Consider the following 23328-nt stretch of genomic DNA (forward strand, 5'->3'; position numbering starts at 1 on the left):
CACCCTGGATGGTTCCGACCTTGAATATGTGGACACCTATAAGTACCTAGGTGTCTGGCTAGACTCTAAACTCTCCTTCCAGACCCATATCAAACATCTCCAATCGAAAATCAAATCAAGAGTCGGCTTTCTATTCCGCAACAAAGCCTCCTTCACTCACGCCGCCAAACTTACCCTAGTAAAACTGACTATCCTACCGATCCTCGACTTCGGCGATGTCATCTACAAAATTGCTTCCAACACTCTACTCAGCAAACTGGATGCAGTTTATCACAGTGCCATCCGTTTTGTCACTAAAGCACCTTATACCACCCACCACTGCGACTTGTATGCTCTAGTCGGCTGGCCCTCGCTACATATTCGTCGCCAGACCCACTGGCTCCAGGTCATCTACAAGTCCATGCTAGGTAAAGCTCCGCCTTATCTCAGTTCACTGGTTACGATGGCAACACCTATCCGTAGCACGCGCTCCAGCAGGTGTATCTCACTGATCATCCCTAAAGCCAACACCTCATTTGGCCGCCTTTCGTTCCAGTTCTCTGCTGCCTGTGACTGGAACGAATTGCAAAAATCGCTGAAGTTGGAGACTTTTATCTCCCTCACCAACTTCAAACATCTGCTATCTGAGCAGCTAACCGATCGCTGCAGCTGTACATAGTCTATTGGTAAATAGCCCACCCATTTTCACCTACCTCATCCCCATACTGTTTTTATTTATTTATTTTTCTGCTCTTTTGCACACCAATATCTCTACCTGTACATAACCTTCTGATCATTTATCACTCCAGTGTTAATCTGCATAATTGTAATTATTTGCCTACCTTCTCATCTTCTCATTTTTGCACACAATGTATATATAGACTCCCCTTTTTTCTACTGTGTTATTGACTTGTTAATTGTTTACTCCATGTGTAACTCTGTGTTGTCTGTTCACACTGCTATGCCTTATCTTGGCCAGGTCGCAGTTGTAAATGAGAACTTGTTCTCAACTAGCCTACCTGGTTAAATAAAGGTGAAATAAATAAATAAAAAAAACATACACCCCCACCCCCACCAGTCAGACCCTCCACCCCCACCAGTCAGAACATACACCCCCACCAGTCAGAACATACACCCCCACCAGTCAGACCCTCCACCCCCACCAGTCAGACCCTCCACCCCCACCAGTCAGACCCTGTACCCCCACCAGTCAGACCCTCCACCCACACCAGTCAGACCCTCCACCCCCACCAGTCAGACCCTCCACCCCCACCAGTCAGAACATACACCCCCACCAGTCAGAACATACAACCCCACCAGTCAGACCCTCCACCCCCACCAGTCAGAAAATACACCTCCACCCCCACCAGTCAGAACATACACCCCCACCAGTCAGACCCTCCACCCCCACCAGTCAGAACATACACCCCCACCAGTCAGACCCTCCACCCCCACCAGTCAGAACATACACCCCCACCAGTCAGAACATACACCCCCACCAGTCAGACCCTCCACCCCCACCAGTCAGAACATACACCCCCACCAGTCAGAACATACACCCCCACCAGTCAGACCCTCCACCCCCACCAGTCAGACCCTCCACCCCCACCAGTCAGAACATACACCCCCACCAGTCAGACCCTCCACCCCCACCAGTCAGACCATCCACCCCCACCACCACCAGTCAGACCCTCCACCACCACCACCCAGACCCTCCACCCCCACCACCTCCAGTCAGACCATCCACAACAACTACTAGTCAGACCATCCACCCCCACCACCACCAGTCAGACCCTCCACCCCCACCAGTCAGACCCTCCACCCCCACCAGTCAGAACATACACCCCCACCAGTCAGAACATACACCCCCACCAGTCAGACCCTCCACCCCCACCAGTCAGAACATACACCCCCACCAGTCAGAACATACACCCCCACCAGTCAGAACATACACCCCCACCAGTCAGAACATACACCCCCACCAGTCAGAACATACACCCCCACCAGTCAGAACATACACCCCCACCAGTCAGACCCTCCACCCCCACCAGTCAGAACATACACCCCCACCAGTCAGAACATACACCCCCACCAGTCAGAACATACACCCCCACCAGTCAGACCCTCCACCCCCACCAGTCAGAACATACACCCCCACCAGTCAGAACATACACCCCCACCAGTCAGAACATACACCCCCACCAGTCAGACCCTCCACCCCCACCAGTCAGAACATACACCTCCACCCCCACCAGTCAGAACATACACCCCCACCAGTCAGACCCTCCACCCCCACCAGTCAGAACATACACCTCCACCCCCACCAGTCAGAACATACACCCCCACCAGTCAGACCCTCCACCCCCACCAGTCAGACCATCCACCCCCACCACCACCAGTCAGACCCTCCACCACCACCACCCAGACCCTCCACCCCCACCACCTCCAGTCAGACCATCCACCACCACTACTAGTCAGACCATCCACCCCCACCACCACCAGTCAGACCCTCCACCCCCACCAGTCAGAACATACACCTCCACCAGTCAGACCCTCCACCCCCACCAGTCAGTACATACACCCCCACCACCCCCACCAGTCAGACCCTCCACCTCCACCAGTCAGACCCTCCACCTCCACCAGTCAGACGCTCCACCTCCACCAGTCAGACCCTCCACCCCCACCAGTCAGTACATACACACCCACCAGTCAGAACATACACCCCCACCAGTCAGAACATACACCCCCACCAGTCAGAACATACAACCCCACCAGTCAGACCCTCCACCCCCACCAGTCAGAACATACACCCCCACCAGTCAGACCCTCCACCCCCACCAGTCAGACCCTCCACCCCCACCAGTCAGAACATACACCCCCACCAGTCAGAACATACACCCCCACCAGTCAGAACATACACCCCCACCAGTCAGACCCTCCACCCCCACCAGTCAGACCCTCCACCCCCACCAGTCAGAACATACACCTCCACCCCCACCAGTCAGAACATACACCCCCACCAGTCAGACCATCCACCCCCACCACCACCAGTCAGACCCTCCACCACCACCACCCAGACCCTCCACCCCCACCACCTCCAGTCAGACCATCCACCAACACTACTAGTCAGACCATCCACCCCCACCACCACCAGTCAGACCCTCCACCCCCACCAGTCAGACCCTCCACCCCCACCAATCAGACCCTCCACCCCCACCAGTCAGAACCTCCACCCCCACCAGTCAGAACATACACCTCCACCCCCACCAGTCAGAACATACACCCCCACCAGTCAGACCCTCCACCCCCACCAGTCAGACCCTCCACCCCCACCAGTCAGAACATACACCTCCACCCCCACCAGTCAGAACATACACCCCCACCACCCCCACCAGTCAGACCCTCCACCCCCACCAGTCAGAACATACACCCCCACCAGTCAGAACATACACCCCCACCAGTCAGAACATACACCCCCACCAGTCAGAACATACACCCCCACCAGTCAGACCCTCCACCCCCACCAGTCAGAACATACACCTCCACCAGTCAGACCCTCCACCACCACCAGTCAGACCCTCCACCCCCACCAGTCAGACCCTCCACCCCCACCAGTCAGAACATACACCCCCACCAGTCAGACCCTCCACCCCCACCAGTCAGAACATACACCCCCACCAGTCAGACCCTCCACCCCCACCAGTCAGAACATACACCTCCACCAGTCAGACCCTCCACCCCCACCAGTCAGACCCTCCACCCCCACCAGTCAGAACATACACCCCCACCAGTCAGAACATACACCCCCACCAGTCAGAACATACACCCCCACCAGTCAGAACATACACCCCCACCAGTCAGAACATACACCCCCACCACCCCCACCAGTCAGACCCTCCACCCCCACCAGTCAGACCCTCCACCCCCACCAGTCAGAACATACACCCCCACCAGTCAGACCCTCCACCCCCACCAGTCAGAACATACACCCCCACCAGTCAGACCCTCCACCCCCACCAGTCAGAACATACACCCCCACCAGTCAGACCCTCCACCCCCACCAGTCAGAACATACACCTCCACCAGTCAGACCCTCCACCCCCACCAGTCAGACCCTCCACCCCCACCAGTCAGAACATACACCCCCACCAGTCAGAACATACACCCCCACCAGTCAGAACATACACCCCCACCAGTCAGAACATACACCCCCACCAGTCAGAACATACACCCCCACCACCCCCACCAGTCAGACCCTCCACCCCCACCAGTCAGACCCTCCACCCCCACCAGTCAGAACATACACCCCCACCAGTCAGAACATACACCCCCACCAGTCAGAACATACACCCCCACCAGTCGTACACCATAGCATCAGGTTCCATAACCGTGCAGCTCTTCTGTTCCAGGGGTCAAAAATGTCACCAAATATCGAATTTGATTAAATATACTATTTATTCCCTAGTAAAAAGGATACAAAATCATACCAATACACAGTCAGTGAATTTCATATTCATACATATCAAAAACATGTGCTATTGAACACAATGATTCCCTTAAAGAGATACAACACTCCCTCTGTCCAACTCTGGAAATGGAGACTAACGGAAGAACTGGCTGTTGAACGACAGTCTCCTCATCTGAAATGATGGGAAAGGATAGGTAGCAGTTCAAGAGATGCTAACGCTGGCAGTTCAAGAGATGCTAACGCTGGCAGTTCAAGAGATGCTAACGCTGGCAGTTCAAGAGATGCTAACGCTGGCAATTCAAGAGATGCTAACGCTGGCAGTTCAAGAGATGCTTAACGCTGGCAGTTCAAGAGATGCTAATGCTGGCAGTTCAAGAGATGCTAATGCTGGCAGTTCAAGAGATGCTAATGCTGGCAGTTCAAGAGATGCTAATGCTGGCAGTTCAAGATATGCTAATGCTGGCAGTTCAAGAGATGCTAATGCTGGCAGTTCAAGAGATGCTAATGCTAGCAGTTCAAGAGATTCTAATGCTGGCAGTTCAAGAGATCGCAAAAGAGCGAGAGAAAAGGAGAGGGAGGTTGAGTAGATTCACCTATTATGTAGATGTTAACCTAGATAGGGAGGTTGAGTACAGAACAGAAAATCATTTATAGAGCACGACCAATAGGATGAAAATCGACATTTGACAATTGCTAATTTTGGATGGCAATTTACGAGACTTCAGTGTGGAAAAATTACACTTTAATTTCTCCGATGTAAAACACTCAAATCAACATCAGTAAGTTGTGTGTGTGTGTGTGTGTGTGTGTGTTCCCCAAAAAAGAAACCCCCATCATTCAGGCTCTAATCATTTCTAGCCAGAGCAAAGAAGACAGAAATAAACAGACAAGTAGTTTAATCAGGAGACAGTCCAAGGGCATTCCATTCACACCGAGCATAGAGGGAGAGAGAACAAAAATCCATTAAAGAAGACATGTGGCTTAGAGTCCCACTGAGGTGATGATCTGGGTCAGGACGCCTGTCATGCAGCAGTCCTGTGCTCCTGTCCCTGTGTACAATAGATAGATGGCCCAGCCATTGTAGGGGCTCTGGCTCTGCCCCATGACCAGAGAGCTGCTCGCTCAGACAGAGCCGGGGCAAAGGTCATGTCATGGCTGTCACCTCTGTACTGAGGTCCTACTGGACCCCCCCAGGCTCTGCTTTACCCTACCCTGCCTCAACCTCTGACCTTTAGCCTCTGGCTCTGAGTCACTGAGTTCCAGGTCAGGGCAGTATCCATCCGTCTCCTTGTAGGGTGGTGATCTGGTACCACCGATTCCCTGGGGGACTCCGGGAACTGGTTTGGCCCAGGGTCGGTCCTGGGCTGATCTGGTGCCTTTACCCTCCTGGGACACCTTGTCCCCCCGCAGGTCCTCCGTGGTCCGCACCAAGCTGACCGTCGCCTCCTTGAACGACCGGCTGAAGTGCTCCATGGTGGAATCACTGAAGCTGACTGATTGGCTGGCCTTGACCCCTGAACCCTCGCTGGTTTCCTGTTCGCTGGGGGTCTGACAAGAGCTGTCCTTCTGGACCACGCCCACCATCTTCTCCATCACGCCGTTGGATCTAGGGACGGGGCCTGTCCGCTCCTGGTCCAGTTTGCCGTTTCCATTGGAAGGGTGGCCATGTAGGGCAGGGTGGAGCGTCAACGGTTTACCCATTAGAGGCTTGCCAGTCTGTTTAATGGTCAGGGCTGAGCCCCTGGCAGCACGGTTAGTCAGTGTTGGTCCAGTGGCATTACTCCCCTCCCTACGTGACTGACCTGAAGCAGACAGCAGGCTGCCATTGGAGCACTCCTCTCTCTTGCCTCGCCCATGGAGCTGAGGCTTCCCTCCTCCTTTACCTAACCCTCCCCCCTTACCCTTACCCTTCCCCAGCCCCCCCCCCTTCCCTAGCCCCTTCCCTCCCCCACTGCGTTGGTGAACGTTCCCGCTGTTATCTGGACACAGGGGGCCGTTGCCTGACTTGGAGCCGGTCTTCCCGTTACCCAGCGACACTTTGGGCATCTTCAGCGTCAGGGTGATTCTGGGAGGAGGCCGGAACAACATGCTGTCCACCGGCAGACCTGGAGAGAAAAGACCATGAGGGCCAATCAGAATTATGGGTTAGTCCCCATCTCCTCCCACACCATGAGGGCCAATCAGAATTATGGGTTATTCCCCTCTCCTCCTACACCACCATGAGGGTCAATCAGAAAGAAATGCAGTGGCCATGACTGACTACAAATGAGAGTCAATTAGAGCAGCCTAGCTCTGGGGCTAGTTAGGGGCCGTCAATAAATTACACAATGAGAAGATATCTTTTAGTTGTCTTGTTAATATGATTTTTTTTACTATTTATAGTTGGTTTGAGGTTAAGTCATTGAAATTTGGAGCTATTGACATTTTATAATATTGTCCCATGTACTTTAATTTACTGATGGTCACTAACTAGCCCCAGAGGGATATCGCTCCCGAGTAGTGCAGCTGACTTGCCTAGTTGAAAAAATATATAATTTTTTTAATGCATAAATGAGTATGACATCCTGGCCTATAAAGCATACTAATTTCACATACTATAAAATGTTATTTTTTCACATATCCAAAATACCCATTATGCAAGTATGGTTATTCGGATACGGCCACACACAAATCTTACCAGCGGAGATCTCCTGGCTGAGCAGTTTGACGTGGAGGTTGAAGATCTGCTCCTGGGCCTTGCTCTGAGACAGTTTCAGCTTCTCCCTCCGACTCACCATGTAACATAGGTTCCTCACCTGTAGGGGACACAACACGGCCGTCAGGTGAGCTAACAAACACTCACCCTAAGCCACCCAGCAATCTGTCTCCATCTGGTGGCTGTTTTATAGTTTCCATCTCCCCTGGGATAAATGAATTGATTTAGAGGTCAAGCTATACAGATCTATTGTACTTGTTCTGATTATTATTCCATTTTTTGGGTTGGATCCTTGTATAATTCTTTTACATTTGATTACTTGTGTGTGGATTTAGTAAAACGTGTGTGATGGAAACAATTCTTCATTTGCCTATTTTAGCTTAACTTTGAGGGAATATCTACAGGAATTGAATTTGTTTTCTCTTCTGAGCTCTTCTGAATTGCACTCATTCCCCACCCCCAATATTCCAGCTTTTTGAAGCACTTTTATATACCCTAACCTCTTTGGCCCCCAGGCCTGACCCCTAACCTCTTTGCCCCCCAGGCCTGACCCCTAACCATTCCAGAGACCTGAGCCCTAACCTCTGTCACCCTCCCCAACACCGTAACCCTCCCCCTCCCTGTTACGGTGGCAGGTAGCCTACTCTCATTCCTTGCTTAACTTTTTACATTCTGAAGGGAAGGTTATATTATGTACGGGCCCATAACCGAATTCCTCTCCTGCAGGGAACAACACGGTGACAGATTAGTCCTGTAAGATCCTGAATTAGAACCGGCAACCCCTGGCTACCTGCCATCCCATAGAAGCACCCAACTCAGATCTTGATATGACAGAGCTCAGAGTTCATAGAACTATGCTGAACAAAAATAGAAACTCAACATCTAACAATTTTACAATTCATTCAGAAAGTATTCAGACCCCTTTTCTTTTTCCACATTTGGTTACATTACAGCCTTATTCTAAAATGGATGAAATACAATGTTTTCCCCTTGTCAATCTACACACAACACCCCATAATGACATCACAACACCCCATAATGACATCACAATACCCCATAATGACATCACAACACCCCATAATGACATCACAACACCCCATAATGACATCACAACACCCCATAATGACATCACAACACCCCATAATGACAAAGCAAATACAGGTAAAAAAATAAAATTGCAAATGTATTCAATATAAAAAACTGAAATATGACATTTACATAAGTATTCAGACCCTTTACTCAGTACTTTGGGGTGAAGGTGAACCTGTGGTTCTTGGTGGTTCCAAACTTCTATTTAAGAATGGGAGGCCACTGTGTTCTTGGGGACCTTCAATGCTGAAATGCACTGTCAACTGTGGGACATTACATAGACAGGTGTGTCTTTCCAAATCATGTCCAATCAATTGAATTTACCACAGGTGGACTCCAATGAAGTTGTAGAAACATCTCAAGGATGATCAATGGAAACAGGATGCACCTGAGCTCAATTTCGAGTCTCGTAGCAAAGGGTCTGAATACTTATTTAAATACCGTTTCTGTTTTTTAAGATACATTTACACAAATATCTAAAAACCTGTTTTTGCTTTGTCATTATGGGATACTGAGTGTAGATTGATGAGGATAAAAAAAATGTGAATAAAGTCTAACATAACAAAATGTGGAAAAAGGGGGAAGGGCTCTGAATAATTTTGAACGTACTCTATATGGATATCAGTCAATTGAAATAAATAAGGCTCTAATTTATGGATTTCACATGACTGGGTAGGGGGGCGCAGCCATGGGTGGGCCTAGGAAGGCATAGGCCCACCCACTGGGGAGCCAGGCCCAGCCAATCAGAATGCGTTTTTCCATCACAAAAGGGCTTTATTACAGACAGAAATACTCCTCAGTTTCATCAACTGGCTGATCTCAGACGATCCCGCAGGTGAAGAAGCCGGATGTGGAGGTCCTGGGGTTGAGGCCGGTTGGACATACTGCCAAATTCTCTAAAATGACGTTGGGAGGCAGCTTATGGTAGAGAAATGAAAATTAAATTCTCTGGCAAAAGCTCTGGTGGACATTCCTGCAGTCAACATGTCAATTGCACGCTCCCTCAAAACTTGAGACATCTGTGGCATTGTGTTGTGTGATAAAACTGCCCATTTTAGAGTGTTCTTTATTGTCCCCAGCACAAGGTGCACCTATGTAAACGATCATGCTGTTAAATCAGCTTCTTGATATGCCACACCTGTCAGGTGAATGGATTATCTTGGCAAAGGAGAAATGCTCACTGACAGGGATGTAAACTAAGTCATCCACAAAATTTTAGCGACATTTTTTGTGCGTATGGAACATTTCTGGTATCTTGAATTTCAACACTTTACATGTTGCGTTTATATTTGGGTTCAGTGTAGTATAATTTACAACGTATATAAAAGTATCATCTGGGGTGCATGACCATCCATCCGTATGTGTGGATAACGTCTTCTAAAAAATAGAGTTGGCCCCCCACCCCCATTAGCACTCAGAAGAGCCTCAATTCGTCGGGGCATGGACTCCACAAGGCGGTAAAGCGTTCCACAGGATGTTGACTCCGATGCTTCCCACAGTTGTGTCAAGTTGGCTTGATTTCCTTTGGGTGGTGGACCATTCTTGATACACACGGGAAAGGATTGAGTGTGAAAAACCCAGCAGCATTGCAGTTCTAGACACAAACCGGTGCGCCTGGCGCCTGCAACCATTCCCCGTTCAAAGGCACTTAAATCTTTTGTCTTGTCCATTCACCCTCTGAATAGCACACATACTCTACCGTTCAAAAGTTTGGGGTCACTTACAAATGTCCAAAATGTCCTTTTGAAAGAAAAGCATATTTTTGGTCCATTAAAATAACTATTGTTGTTGGAAACGGCTGATTTTAGATGTAGATAGATATAGATGTACATACATGTGCGCAACCATAACTCCTGTGTTCCACGTTGTTAGCTAATCCCAATTTCTGACATGAAATAGCCTTCATTTCTCAGAACAAGAATAGACTGACGAGTTTCAGAAAAAAGGTCTTTGTTTCTGGCCATTTTGAGTCTGTAATCGAACCCACAAATGCTGATGCTCCAGATACTCAACTAGTCTAAAGAAGGACAGTTTTATTGCTTCTTTAATCAGAACAACAGTTTTCAGCTGTGTTAACATAATTGCAAAAGGGTTTTCTAATGATCAATTAGCCTTTTAAAATGATAAACTTGGATTAGCTAACACAACGTGCCATTGGAACACAGGAGTGATGGTTGCTGATAATGGGCCTCTGTACGCCTTTGTAGATATTCCATAAAAAAATCAGCCGTTTCCAGCTACAATAGTCATTTACAACATTAACAATGTCTACACTGTATTTCTGATCAATTTGATGTTATTTTAATGGACAATTTGCTTTTCTTTCAAAAACAATTACATTTAAAGTGACCAAACTGTAGAACGGTAGTGTACACAAACCATGTTTCAACTGTCTCAAAGCTTAAATATCCTCCTCTAACCCGTCTCCTCCCCTTCATCTACACTGAAGTGGAATTAACAAGTGACATAAATAAGGGATCATAGCTTCCCACCTGGATTCACCTGGTCGGTCTGTCATGGAAAGAGCAGGTGTTCTTTATGCTTGTATACTCCGTGTATATCTATATTAAATACAATATAAGTAATACTAACCCTCTCTAAGTCCTGTCGGAGGTGCATGAACATCCTCATCCGTGTGTGGATGCTGTCTTCATGAGGCAACAGCAGCAGGTTACCCTCCTCCTCACTAGGGGGCAGCAGAGCACGGTTGAAGTTGCTCTTCCTCTTCAGTTTCCAGTACTGGTAGATGAAGTCCAGCAGGCTGGGAGGGAGGCCCAGGTTCAGGGCCAGCTCCTCAGGGTGAATCAGAGTAGAAAACTCCTCCTCTAGTTCTAGCAACCTCTGGGCCCTCAGGCCCCCCCTCTCTGGGTCTACGGGGGGTTTGGACCGGGCCGGACTGAGACCGGAGCCGGGCTCCCCTGCCTTGGACTGCTTGCTGTGGGATGGCTGACAGGGGCTGAGGCCGGGGGCTGGTGGGTCGGAGGAGGCCTGGTTCTTGGGCTTGCTGTGCTTCAGGCAGTAGGACCTGAACTTCACCTCGTCTCCTTCATCCAGGACAGTCTTCATCTCCAGGCTGTGCTCGAAGGCACACGTCACATGGAACGGGATGGTGCAGTTCTTCACTGAGCACTGAGGGATGCAGGAGGACAAGGTTCATTAACTCAGGGGTTGTCAAAGTGAGCTCCTCCAGGAGGTAGATTTCAAAATATATCTAACTTTTTTTTTTGCATGTAATTTTTTAATGAATATTATTAACAAGGGCCCGAGACTTGGTTCGGATGGCCATGCACTGCCACAGTGACACTCCTTATCTTATTTCTATCTCACTGCAGTTGTGTTCTCATTAGGAGGGGGGGGGGCCTGATTAATTAACTATCACAGAAGGGGTCTCTAAAAGTTTGAGAACCCCTGAGTTAATACACACTTCACGAGCCAATACAAAAGTTAAACCACACTATACTACAAACTAAGACACTACGAGTGTGAACAACAAACCAAGAGACTTGTGATATCTAGTCACCTAAATATGTTCAGAAACACACAGTCCAACCACCATACTCACCTGTATACAGGCTCCAGTCTTCAGTTTACAGAGGCTGCAGATGAGAGACCAGCGGGAGGGGGGGATGTGAGACACCTTGGTGATGGGCTCCATCCTCTCTGGACACGCGATGCTCACCTAGAGATATACGGGACCGTTAGTCAGCCAGAGATACACGGGACCGTACCGTCAGTCAGCTAGAGATACACGGGACCGTCAGTCAGCTAGAGATACACGGGACCGTACCGTCAGTCAGCCAGAGATACACGGGACCGTACCGTCAGTCAGCCAGAGATACACGGGACCGTACCGTCAGTCAGCTAGAGATACACGGGACCGTACCGTCAGTCAGCCAGAGATACACGGGACCGTACCGTCAGTCAGCCAGAGATACACGGGACCGTACCGTCAGTCAGCCAGAGATACACGGGACCGTACCGTCAGTCAGCCAGAGATACACGGGACCGTACCGTCAGTCAGCTAGAGATACACGGGACCGTACCGTCAGTCAGCTAGAGATACACGGGACCGTACCATCAGTCAGCGAGAGATACACGGGACCGTCAGTCAGCTAGAGATACACGGGACCGTACCGTCAGTCAGCCAGAGATACACGGGACCGTACCGTCAGTCAGCCAGAGATACACGGGACCGTACCGTCAGTCAGCTAGAGATACACGGGACCGTACCGTCAGTCAGCTAGAGATACACGGGACCGTACCGTCAGTCAGCTAGAGATACACGGGACCGTACCATCAGTCAGCGAGAGATACACGGGACCGTACCATCAGTCAGCGAGAGATACACGGGACCGTCAGTCAGCTAGAGATACACGGGACCGTACCGTCAGTCAGCCAGAGATACACGGGACCGTACCGTCAGTCAGCCAGAGATACACGAGACCGTACCGTCAGTCAGCGAGAGATACACGGGACCGTACCGTCAGTCAGCCAGAGATACACGAGACCGTACCGTCAGTCAGCCAGAGATACACGGGACCGTACCGTCAGTCAGCCAGAGATACACGGGACCGTACCGTCAGTCAGCCAGAGATACACGAGACCGTACCGTCAGTCAGCTAGAGATACACGAGACTGTACCGTCAGTCAGCTAGAGATACACGAGACCGTACCGTCAGTCAGCGAGAGATACACGGGACCGTACCGTCAGTCAGCTAGAGATACACGGGACCGTCAGTCAGCTAGAGATACACGGGACCGTACCGTCAGTCAGCTAGAGATACACGGGACCGTACCGTCAGTCAGCTAGAGATACACGGGACCGTACCGTCAGTCAGCTAGAGATACACGGGACCGTACCGTCAGTCAGCTAGAGATACACGGGACCGTACCGTCAGTCAGCTAGAGATACACAGGACCGTACCGTCAGTCAGCTAGAGATACACGGGACCATACCGTCAGTCAGCGAGAGACACACGGGACCGTCAGTCAGCTAGAGACACACGGGACCGTCAGTCAGCTAGAGATACACGGGACCGTCAGTCAGCTAGAGATACACGGGACCATCAGTCAGCTAGAGATACACGGGACCGTCAGTCAGCTAGAGATACACGGGACCGTCAGTCAGCTTTACTGTTTTAACACCACATTCTGACAGACAGATAAATGCATAAAAAGGTGTTAATTTTTACCTCAGGGATCCACAGGGCACAGCTGACGTGTGCCCACTTGGTGCCCGCCCTCGTAGCCTTCATCGCCCCTCCCTTGATGGGGCACAGCTGACACTGGGGGTCGATGCCCAGGACACACGTCCTGCACAGCCAGTTACCATCTGGTACCTTCACTATACCATAACACGCCTGGGCAGGGGGGGGGGGGCAGGGAGAGAGAGTTAGGACTACACATGGTACCTTCACTATACCATAACACGCCTGGGCAGGAGATAGACAGTAGGTTAACAGGCAGAGGAGACCTGAGGATGGGGAATCACTAAAACAATACAGAAATACACTACGGGTGGGGAGGAACACCACGACAGAAATCAGCTCAATGTAATTGAAGAATCCATAGACTACCACTTCTGGGAAAATTGGAAAACACTAAAACACAAAGAGTTATCTATCCAGAACAGAGATGTATGGATAAACCACTTCTCCATTTTTTGGGCCCTATAACAAAGAACAAACAGCAAAAACATAGACATGATCAAATACAAATCTTAGAAGAATCAACTATTATAGACTAGCAGATTCCACTGGATTCTCTAATTACATTGAAATGAACAACAGGACAAAATACAAACCCTCCAACCCAAAAAGGCCTGTGGTGTTGATGGTACCCTCAATGAAATTATCAAATATACAGGCCACACTTAAACTCCTTAACATCATCCTCAGCTCTGGCTTCTTCCCCAATATTTGGAACCAAGGATTGATCACCCCAATCCACAAAAGTGGAGACAAATTTGACCCCAATAACTAGCGTGGGATATGCGTCAACAGCAACCTTGGGAAATAATCCAGCAGACTCATACATTTCCTCAGTGAAAACAATGTACTGAGCAAATGTCAAATCAAAGAAACAAACCAAAACAAAGTCTTCTCATGCATTGCTGATCTCAAAAAAGCTTTTGACTCAATTTGGAGGGTCTGCTATACAAAGTGAAGGAAAGTGGTGTTGGGGAAAATCATACGACATTATAAAATCTATTTACAAAAACAAGTGTGCGGTTAAAATTGGGAAAACACACATGTCTTTCCACAGGGCCGTGGGGTGAGAGAGATGCAGCTTAAGCCCCACCCGCTTCAACATATATCAACGATTTTGGCGAGGGCACTCGAACTGCAGCCGCCGGCCTCACCCGACTCGAACTGCAGCCGCCGGCCTCACCCGACTCGAACTGCAGCCGCCGGCCTCACCCTACTAGAATCTGAAGTCAAACGTTTGCTGATGATCTGGTGCTTCTGTCCCCAACCAAGGAGGACCAACAGCAACACCTAGATCTTCTGTACAGATTCTGACAGACCTGGGCCCTGACAGACCTGGGCCCTGACAGACCTGGGCCCTGACAGACCTGGGCCCTGACAGACCTGGGCCCTGACAGACCTGGGCCCTGACAGTAAATCTCTAAGACTAAAATAATGGTGTTCCATAAAAGGGTAGCTGCCAAGACAACAAATATAAATTCCACCTGGACACCGTTGCCCTAGAGCACACAACAAACTATACATACCTCGGCCTAAACATCAGCGCCACAGGTAACTTCCACAAAGCTGTGAACCACCTGAGAGACAAGGCAAGAAGGGTCTCCTATGCATTCAAAAGGAACAACATTTCAACATACTAATTAGGAATGTGGTTAAAAATACTTGAATCAGTCATAGAGCCCATTGTCTTTTATGGTTGTGAAGTCTGGGGTCCGCTCACCAAATGAGAAACACCAAATTGAGATTCTGCAAAAATATCCTCTGTGTACAACGTAAAACACAAAATAACGCATGCAGAGCAGAATTATGCCGATACCCGCTAGAGCTGTTAAATTCTACAACCACCTAAAAGAAAGCGACTCCCAAACCTTCCATAACCAAGCCATCACCAACAGAGAGAAGAACCTGGAGAAGAGTCCCCTAAGCAAGCTGGTCCTGACGCTCTGTTCACAAACACACCCCACAGAGCTCCAGGACAGCAGCACAATTAGACCCAACCAAATCATGAGAAAACAAAAAGATAATTACTTGACACATTGGAAAGAATTAACAAAAAAACTGAGCAAACTAGAATGCTATTTGGCCCTAAACAGAGAGTACACAGTGGCAGAATACCTGACCACTGTGACTGACCCAAAGTTAAGGAAAGCTTTGACTATGTACAGACTCAGTGACCATAGCCTTGCTATTAAGAAAGGTCACCATAGCCTGTCTTCTCTTGAGAGCCAGGTCTGCCTATGTGCCCACTGCCCACAAAAGGAGGTGGAAACTGAGCTGCACTTCCTAACCTCCTGCCCAATGTATGACCGTATTATAGACACATATTTCCATCAGACTACACAGACCCACAAATAATGCGAAAACAAATCCAATTTTGATAAACTCCCATATCTACTGGGTGAAATACCACAGTGTGCCATCACAGCAGCAAGATGTGTGACCTGTTGCCACCAGAAAAGGGCAACCAGTGAAGAACAAACACCATTGTAAATACAACCCATATTTATGTTCTCTTTTGTACTTTTAACCATTTGCACATCGTTACAACACTGTATATATTAAATATAACATTTGTAATGTCTCTATTATTTTGGATCTTGTGTGAGTGTAATGTTTACTGTTAATTTTGTATAGTTTATTATCCATTTCACTTGCTGTGGCAATGTAAACATAAGTTTCCCATGCCAATAAAGCCCTTAAATTGAATTGACAGTGGGTTAACACAGTGGGTTAGATGTATTTATGATGAAGAAGGGTTCAACTGAGGGATGAGAGACTGTCAGAGAACTGGGTACGTGTAGAAAAAAGTATTAATTAAAGAGTTAATTAGCACTTAATCAAGAGCGACTTATAACCAGTGCATTTAACTAATGTATATAAAAACAACCACATTACTCTCATTGCAATTAAAGCCTTCTTCAAAATAGCCGCTATGCGCAAAATCAGTGATTGTAGGTTCCTACCTGGTGAACACAGATGTTACATTTGTCACAGAAGACCATGTCGTTGCCCTCCTCGCTGTCGGGGGAGCGACACACGTCACAGATGACATCCTCGTCGTACTCGATGCCCAGCCCTTCTACCGTGTCGATGGCGTGGTTCATGTTGTCATGGCAATGACGCTCCAACGCCTCAATGGTGCGCTCCAGCGTCAACTCGTCTACAGGCCCCTCCCCTGGGAGACAGAATAATACACCAATCAAAACATAGCTCCTCTACAGGTCTTGGGAATAGACCTAGTCAGAACACTGTTGCGAGAGCTCCAAACCTCCCTCTTTTCTCTAAGGCCATACAGTGCATTCGGAAAGTATTCAGACCACTTGACCTTTTCCACATTTTGTTACATTACAGCCTTATATAGACAGGCCTTACTCTAAATGTATTAACTGTTTTCCGTCAATCTACACACAATAGCCCATAATGACATCGCAATAGCCCATAATGACACCACAATAGGCCATAATGACATCGCAATAGCCCATAATGACACCACAATAGGCCATAATGACATCGCAATAGCCCATAATGACATCGCAATAGCCCATGATGACATCGCAATAGCCCATAATGACACCACAATAGCCCATAATGACACCACAATAGCCCATAATGACACCACAATAGGCCATAATGACACCACAATAGGCCATAATGACATCGCAATAGCCCATAATGACATCACAATAGCCCATAATGACATCACAATAGCCCATGATGACACCACAATAGCCCATAATGACATCACAATAGCCCATGATGACACCACAATAGCCCATAATGACATCACAATAGCCCATAATGACACCACAATAGGCCATAATGACACCACAATGGGCCATAATGACATCGCAATAGCCCATAATGACATCGCAATAGCCCATGATGACAAAGCCAAAACAGGTTATTAGAAAGTTTTACAAATGTATTAAAAATAAAATAAACAAATGACTTATTTACATAAGTATTCACACCATTTGATATGAGACTCAAAACTGAGCTCAGGTGCATCCTGTTTCCATTGATCATCCTTGAGATGTCTCTACAACTTGGAGTCCACCTGTGATAAATGCAATTGATTGAACATGATTGGTGACCTAAATTGGGACATGCTTAAACCATATTACCAAGTCCTAAAGCAATGGGACTCCCTAAATCTTTCTCAGATTATCACCAATCCCACAAGGTATGACTCCAAACACCCAGAAAAGGCTACTTCCTCGATATTTTCCTCACAAATAATCCTGATAGGTATCAGTCTGGTGTTTTCTGTAATGACCTTGGTGATCACGGTTTTACAGCCTGTGTTCGTAAGGGCAGCACAGTGAAATGACCTGTCCTGATTTGTCATAGACGCTTGGTAAAAAACTAACTAAGCCTTCCTTCATGACCTGGCCTCTGTAAAATGGTATAGAATCAGCGTGATCCCCTCTGTCGAAGACGCTTGGACCTTATTTTTTGATATTTTCAGTGGTATTGTTAACAAACGCCCCCATAAAGAAAATTTGAATTAAAAACAGGTTCAGCCCCTGGTTCGACCGTGACCTGGCAGAGTTACTCCACCTCAAGAATTGCATTTGGCGAAAGGCTTGGCACACGCATACTCATGCTGACTGGCTCTCGTTCAGGCAAATTAGAAAAGTGCACTCAGGCTATCCGGAAGGCCAAAGTCAGTTACTTTAAGGAGCAGTTGTCTCTCTGTGGGTCTAACCCCAAGAAGTTCTGGAAAACGGTTAAAGACCTGGAGAATAAACCCTCCACCTCACAGCTGCTCATGTCCCTTAATGTTGATGTGGTTGTTACTGACAAGAAGCACATGGCTGAGCTCTTTAATCACCACTTCATTAAGTCAGGATTCCTATTTGACTCAGCCATGCCTCCTTGCCTGTCCAACATTTCCTCATCTCCCACCCATTCTAATGCAACTATCCCTGATGCTCCTCCCCCTTTTCCCCCTGCCTCGCTACAAAGTTTCTCCCTGCAGGCAGTCACTGAGTCCGAGGTGCTAAAGGAGCTCCTGAAACTTGACCCACAAACATCTGGGTCAGATGGTTTAGACCCTTTCTTCTTTAAGGTTGCTGCCCCTATCATCACCAAGCCTATCTCTGTCCTTTTTAACCTGTCTCTCATTTCTGGGGAGGTTCCCATTGCTTGGAAGGCAGCCACGGTTCGTCCATTATTCAAAAGGGGAGATCAAGCTGATCCTAACTGTTATAGGCCTATTTCTATTTTGCCCTGTTTATCAAAAGTGTTGGAGAAACTTGTCAATAATCAACTGACTGGCTTTCTTGATGTCTATAGTATTCTCTTGGGTATGCAATCTGGTTTCCGCTTAGGTTCTGGATGTGTTACTGCAACCTTAAAGGTCCTCAATGATGTCACCATTGCCCTTGATTCTAAGCAATGACATGCTGCTATTTTTATTGACTTGGCCAAAGCTTTTGATACAGTAGACAATTCCATTCTTGTGGGCCAACTAAGGAGTATTGGTATCTGAGGGTCTTTGGCCTGGTTTGCTCACTACCTCTCTCAAAGAGTGGGAGTTCCCCAAGGCTCGATCCTAGGCCCCTAGCTTCTTCTTCAACAACATAGCTCAGGCAGTAGGAAGTTCTCTCATCCATTTATATGCAGATGATACAGTCTTATACTCAGCTGGCCCCTCCCCGAATTTTGTGTTAAATGCTCTACAACAAAGCTTTCTTAGTGTCCATCAAGCTTTCTCTACCCTTAACCTTGTCCTGAACACCTCCAAAACAAAGGTAATGTGGTTCAGTAAGAAGAATTCCTCCTCTCCCCGCCTGTGTGATTACTACCTCTGAGGGTTTAGAGCTTGAGGTAGTCACCTCATACAAGTACTTGGGAGTAAGGCTAGACGGTGCACTGTCCGTCTCTCAGCACATATCAAAGCTGCAGGCTAAAATTACATCTAGACTCGGTTTCCTCTATCGTAATCGCTCCTCTTTCACCCGAGCTGCCAAACTAACCCTAATTCCGATGACTATCCTACCCATGCTAGATTACGGAGACGTAATGTATAGATCGGCAGGTAAGGGTGCTCGAGTGGCTAGATGTTCTTTACCATTCGGCCATCAGATTTGCCACCAATGTTCCTTATAGGACATCACTGCACTCTATAGTTCTCTGTCGCTCCTCTTTTCAGTTCGCTACAGCTAGTGACTGGAACGAGCTGCAACAAACACTCAAACTGGACAGTTTTATCTCTTCATTCAAATACTCAATCATGGACACACAGTTGTGGCTGCTTTGCATGATGTGTTGTCTCTACCTTCTTGCTGTTGTCTATGCCCAATGTTTATACCTTGTTTTGTGTTGCTACCATGTAGTGTTGCTGCCATGTTGTCGTCATGGGCTGCTACCATGCTGTGCTGTCGTCTTAGGTCTCTCTTCATGTAGTGTTGTCTCTCTTCTCGTGATGTGTGTTTGTCATATATTTTTATTTAATTTATTTTAATCCCAGCCCTCGCAGGAGGCCTGTTGCGTAAATAAATTTGTAAATAAGAATTTGTCCTTAACTGACTTGCCTAGTTAAATAAAGGTTAAATAAAAATACAACATTTGGAAAGGCACACACCTGTCTATTTAAAAGGTCCAACAGTTGACAGTGCATGTCAGAGCAAAAATCCAGCCGTGAGGTCTAAGGAATTGTCCGTAGAGCTCTGAGACGGCCAAACTGAGCAAACGGGGGAGAAGGTCCTCAGGGAGGTGACCAAGAAACCGACGGTCACAGACACTGCTCCAGAGTTCCTCTGTGGAGATGGGAGAACCTTCCAGAAGAACAACAATCTCTGCAGCACTCCACCAATCAGGCCTTTATGGTAGAGTGGTCAGACGGAAGCCACTCCTCAGTAAAAACTTGGAGTTTGTCAAAAGGCACCTAAAGAACTCTCAGACCATGAGAAACAAGATTCTCTGGTCTGATGAAACCAGATTGAATTATTTGGGCCTAAAAGCCAAGCGTCACGTCTGGAGGAAACCTGGCACCATCCCTACCGTGAAGCCTGGTGGCAGCATCATGCTGTGGGGATGTTTTTCAGCCGCAGGGACTGGGATACTAGTCAGGATCAAGGGAAAGATGAACAGAACAAAGTACAGAGAGATCCTTGAAGAAAACCAGCTCAGGACCTCAGCCTGGGAGACGAAGGTTCACCTTCCAACAGGACAACGCAGGAGTGGCTTCGGGGCAAGTCTATGAATGTCCTTGAGTGGCCCAGCCAGAGCCCGGACTTGAACCCGATCTAACATCTCTGGAGACCTGAAAATAGCTGTGCAGCGATGCTCCCCATCCAACCTGACAGACCTTGAGAAAGGGAGAAACTCTCCAAATACAGGCGTGCCAAGCTTGTGGCGTCATACCCAAGAAGACCTGTTATTGCTTTGTCATTATAGTGTAAAGTCTATCCTTGGTCGCCTCCAGTTTCCTTACCAACACATCAGAGAGAAGTGAGGAAATGTGATGATGATTTGAGAGAACAAGGAGAGGCTTTAGAGAAACAGGCTAAAACAATGCCCACACACACACACACGTCCTAGCTAATGTTCCTCTTCTCTACCCCCCCATTACCCATGTGTCCTAGCTAATGTTAATCTTCTCTACCCCCCCATTACCCATGTGCCCTAGCTAATGTTCCTCTCCCCTACCCCCCTCCCCCCCATTACCCATGTGTCCTAGCTAATGTTCTCCCCCCCCCCCCCCATTACCCATGTGTCCTAGCTAATGTTCTTCTCCCCCCCCCACACCATTACCCATGTGTCCCAAAATTGCCGATTTAGCTTCAGTTAAGAACACATTTTTATTTTCAATGACGGCTTGTGAACGGTGGGTTAACTGCCTTGTTCAGGGGCAGAACGACAGATGTTTACTTTGTCAGCTCTGGGATTCAATCTGGCAACCTTACGGTTAACTAGTCCAATGCTCTAACCACCTGCCTCACGAGGAGACTGCCTGTTACGCAAATGCAGTAAAAAGCCAAGGTAAGTTGCTAGCTAGCATTAAACTTAATCATAATCACTAGTTAACTACACATGGTGAATGATATTACTAGTTGATCTGGCGTGTCCTGCGTTGCATATAATCGATGCGGTGCGTATCGTTGCTCCAATGTGTACCTAACCAAACATCAATGCCTTTCTTAAAATCAATACACAGAAGTATATATTTTTAAACCTGCATATTTAGCTGAAAGAAATCCAGGTTAGCAGGCAATATTAACCAGGTGAAATTGTGTCACTTCTCTTGCGTTCATTGCACGCAGAGTCAGGGTATATGCAACAGTTTGGGCCGCCTGGCTCATTGCGAACTAATTTGCCAGAATTTTACGTAATTATGACATACATTGAAGGTTGAGCAATGTAACAGGAATATTTAGACTGATGGATGCCACCCGTTAGATAAAATACAGAACGGTTCCGTACTTCACTAAAATAATAAAAGTCTTGTTTTCGAGATGATAGTTTCCGGATTTGACTATATTAATGACCAAAGGCTTGTATTTCTGTGTGTTATTATGTTTTAACTAAGTCTATGATTTGATAGAGCAGTCTGACTGAGCGATGGTAGGCACCAGAAGGCTCATAAGCATTCATTCAAACAGCACTTTCGTGTGTTTTGCCAGCAGCTCTGCTGTTTATGACTTCAAGCCTATCAACTCCCGATATTTGGCTGGTGTAACGATGTGATGTGAAATGGCTAGCTAGTTAGCGGGGTGCGCGCTAATAGCGTTTCAAACGTCACTCGCTCTGAGACTTGGAGTAGTTGTTCCCCTTGCTCTGCATGGGTAACGCTGCTTCGAGGGTGGCTGTTGTCGTTGTGTTCCTGGATCGAGCCCAGGGAAGAGCGAGACGGAAGCTATACTGTTACACTGGCAATACTAAAGTGCCTATAAGAACATCCAATAGTCAAAGGTTAATGAAATACAAATGGTATAGAGAGAAATAGTCCTATAATTCCTATAATAACTACAACCTAAAACTTCTTACCTGGGAATATTGAAGACTCATGTTAAAAGGAACCACCAGCTTTCATATGTTCTCATGTTCTGAGCAAGGAACTGAAACGTTAGCTTTCTTACATGGCACATATTGCACTTTTACTTTCTTCTCCAACACTTTGTTTTTGCATTATTTAAACCAAATTGAACATGTTTCATTATTTATTTGAGGCTAAATTGATTTATTATATTAAATTAAAATAAGTTCATTCAGTATTGTTGTAATTGTCATTATTACAAATACATTTTTAAAAGTGTCCGATTAATCGGTATCAGCTTTTTTTGTCCTCCAATAATGGGTATCGGCGTTGAAAAATCATAATCGGTCGACCACTAGTCCTAACCCATGTGTTCCAGTTCAGCGTTGGCTCCTTACCCATGTGTCCCAGCTCAGCGTTGTGTTCCTTACCCATGTGTTCCAGCTCAGCGTTGTGTTCCTTACCCATGTGTTCCAGCTCAGCGTTGTGTTCCTTACCCATGTGTCCCAGCTCAGCGTTGTGTTCCTTACCCATGTGTTCCAGCTCAGCGTTGTGTTCCTTACCCATGTGTTCCAGCTCAGCGTTGTGTTCCTTACCCATGTGTCCCAGCTCAGCGTTGTGTTCCTTACCCATGTGTTCCAGCTCAGCGTTGTGTTCCTTACCCATGTGTTCCAGCTCAGCGTTGAGTCCTTACCCATGTGTCCCAGCTCAGCGTTGAGTCCTTACCCATGTGTTCCAGCTCAGCGTTGAGTCCTTACCCATGTGTTCCAGCTCAGCGTTGAGTCCTTACCCATGTGTCCCAGTTCAGCGTTGACTCCTTACCCATGTGTCCCAGCTCAGCGTTGACTCCTTACCCATGTGTCCCAGCTCAGCGTTGAGTCCTTACCCATGTGTTCCAGCTCAGCGT

General features: G+C 47.6%; 1 protein-coding gene across 3 annotated transcripts in view; it reads right to left on the reverse strand.

The window, feature by feature from the left end:
• Positions 1-4415: 4415 nt before the first annotated feature.
• The window catches only part of LOC110520928 (protein Jade-3-like), a 34266-nt gene continuing 15353 nt past the window's right edge, over positions 4416-23328 (reverse strand). The window contains exons 1-7 of one of the 3 annotated variants that reach the window (XM_036977642.1): positions 23084-23286; positions 16402-16613; positions 13424-13591; positions 11794-11910; positions 10824-11360; positions 7125-7242; positions 4416-6552 (exon numbers count right to left, since the gene is read on the reverse strand). In XM_036977642.1, the coding sequence (XP_036833537.1) occupies positions 5606-6552; positions 7125-7242; positions 10824-11360; positions 11794-11910; positions 13424-13591; positions 16402-16613; positions 23084-23087 (2103 nt within the window). In that variant the 5' untranslated portion in view covers positions 23088-23286 and the 3' untranslated portion in view covers positions 4416-5605. The other 2 variants (XM_036977605.1, XM_036977554.1) reach the window with 2 other exon arrangements.

Source organism: Oncorhynchus mykiss, chromosome 1 (genome assembly GCF_013265735.2).
Source record: "Oncorhynchus mykiss isolate Arlee chromosome 1, USDA_OmykA_1.1, whole genome shotgun sequence".
In the NCBI taxonomy this organism is placed as follows: domain Eukaryota; kingdom Metazoa; phylum Chordata; class Actinopteri; order Salmoniformes; family Salmonidae; genus Oncorhynchus; species Oncorhynchus mykiss.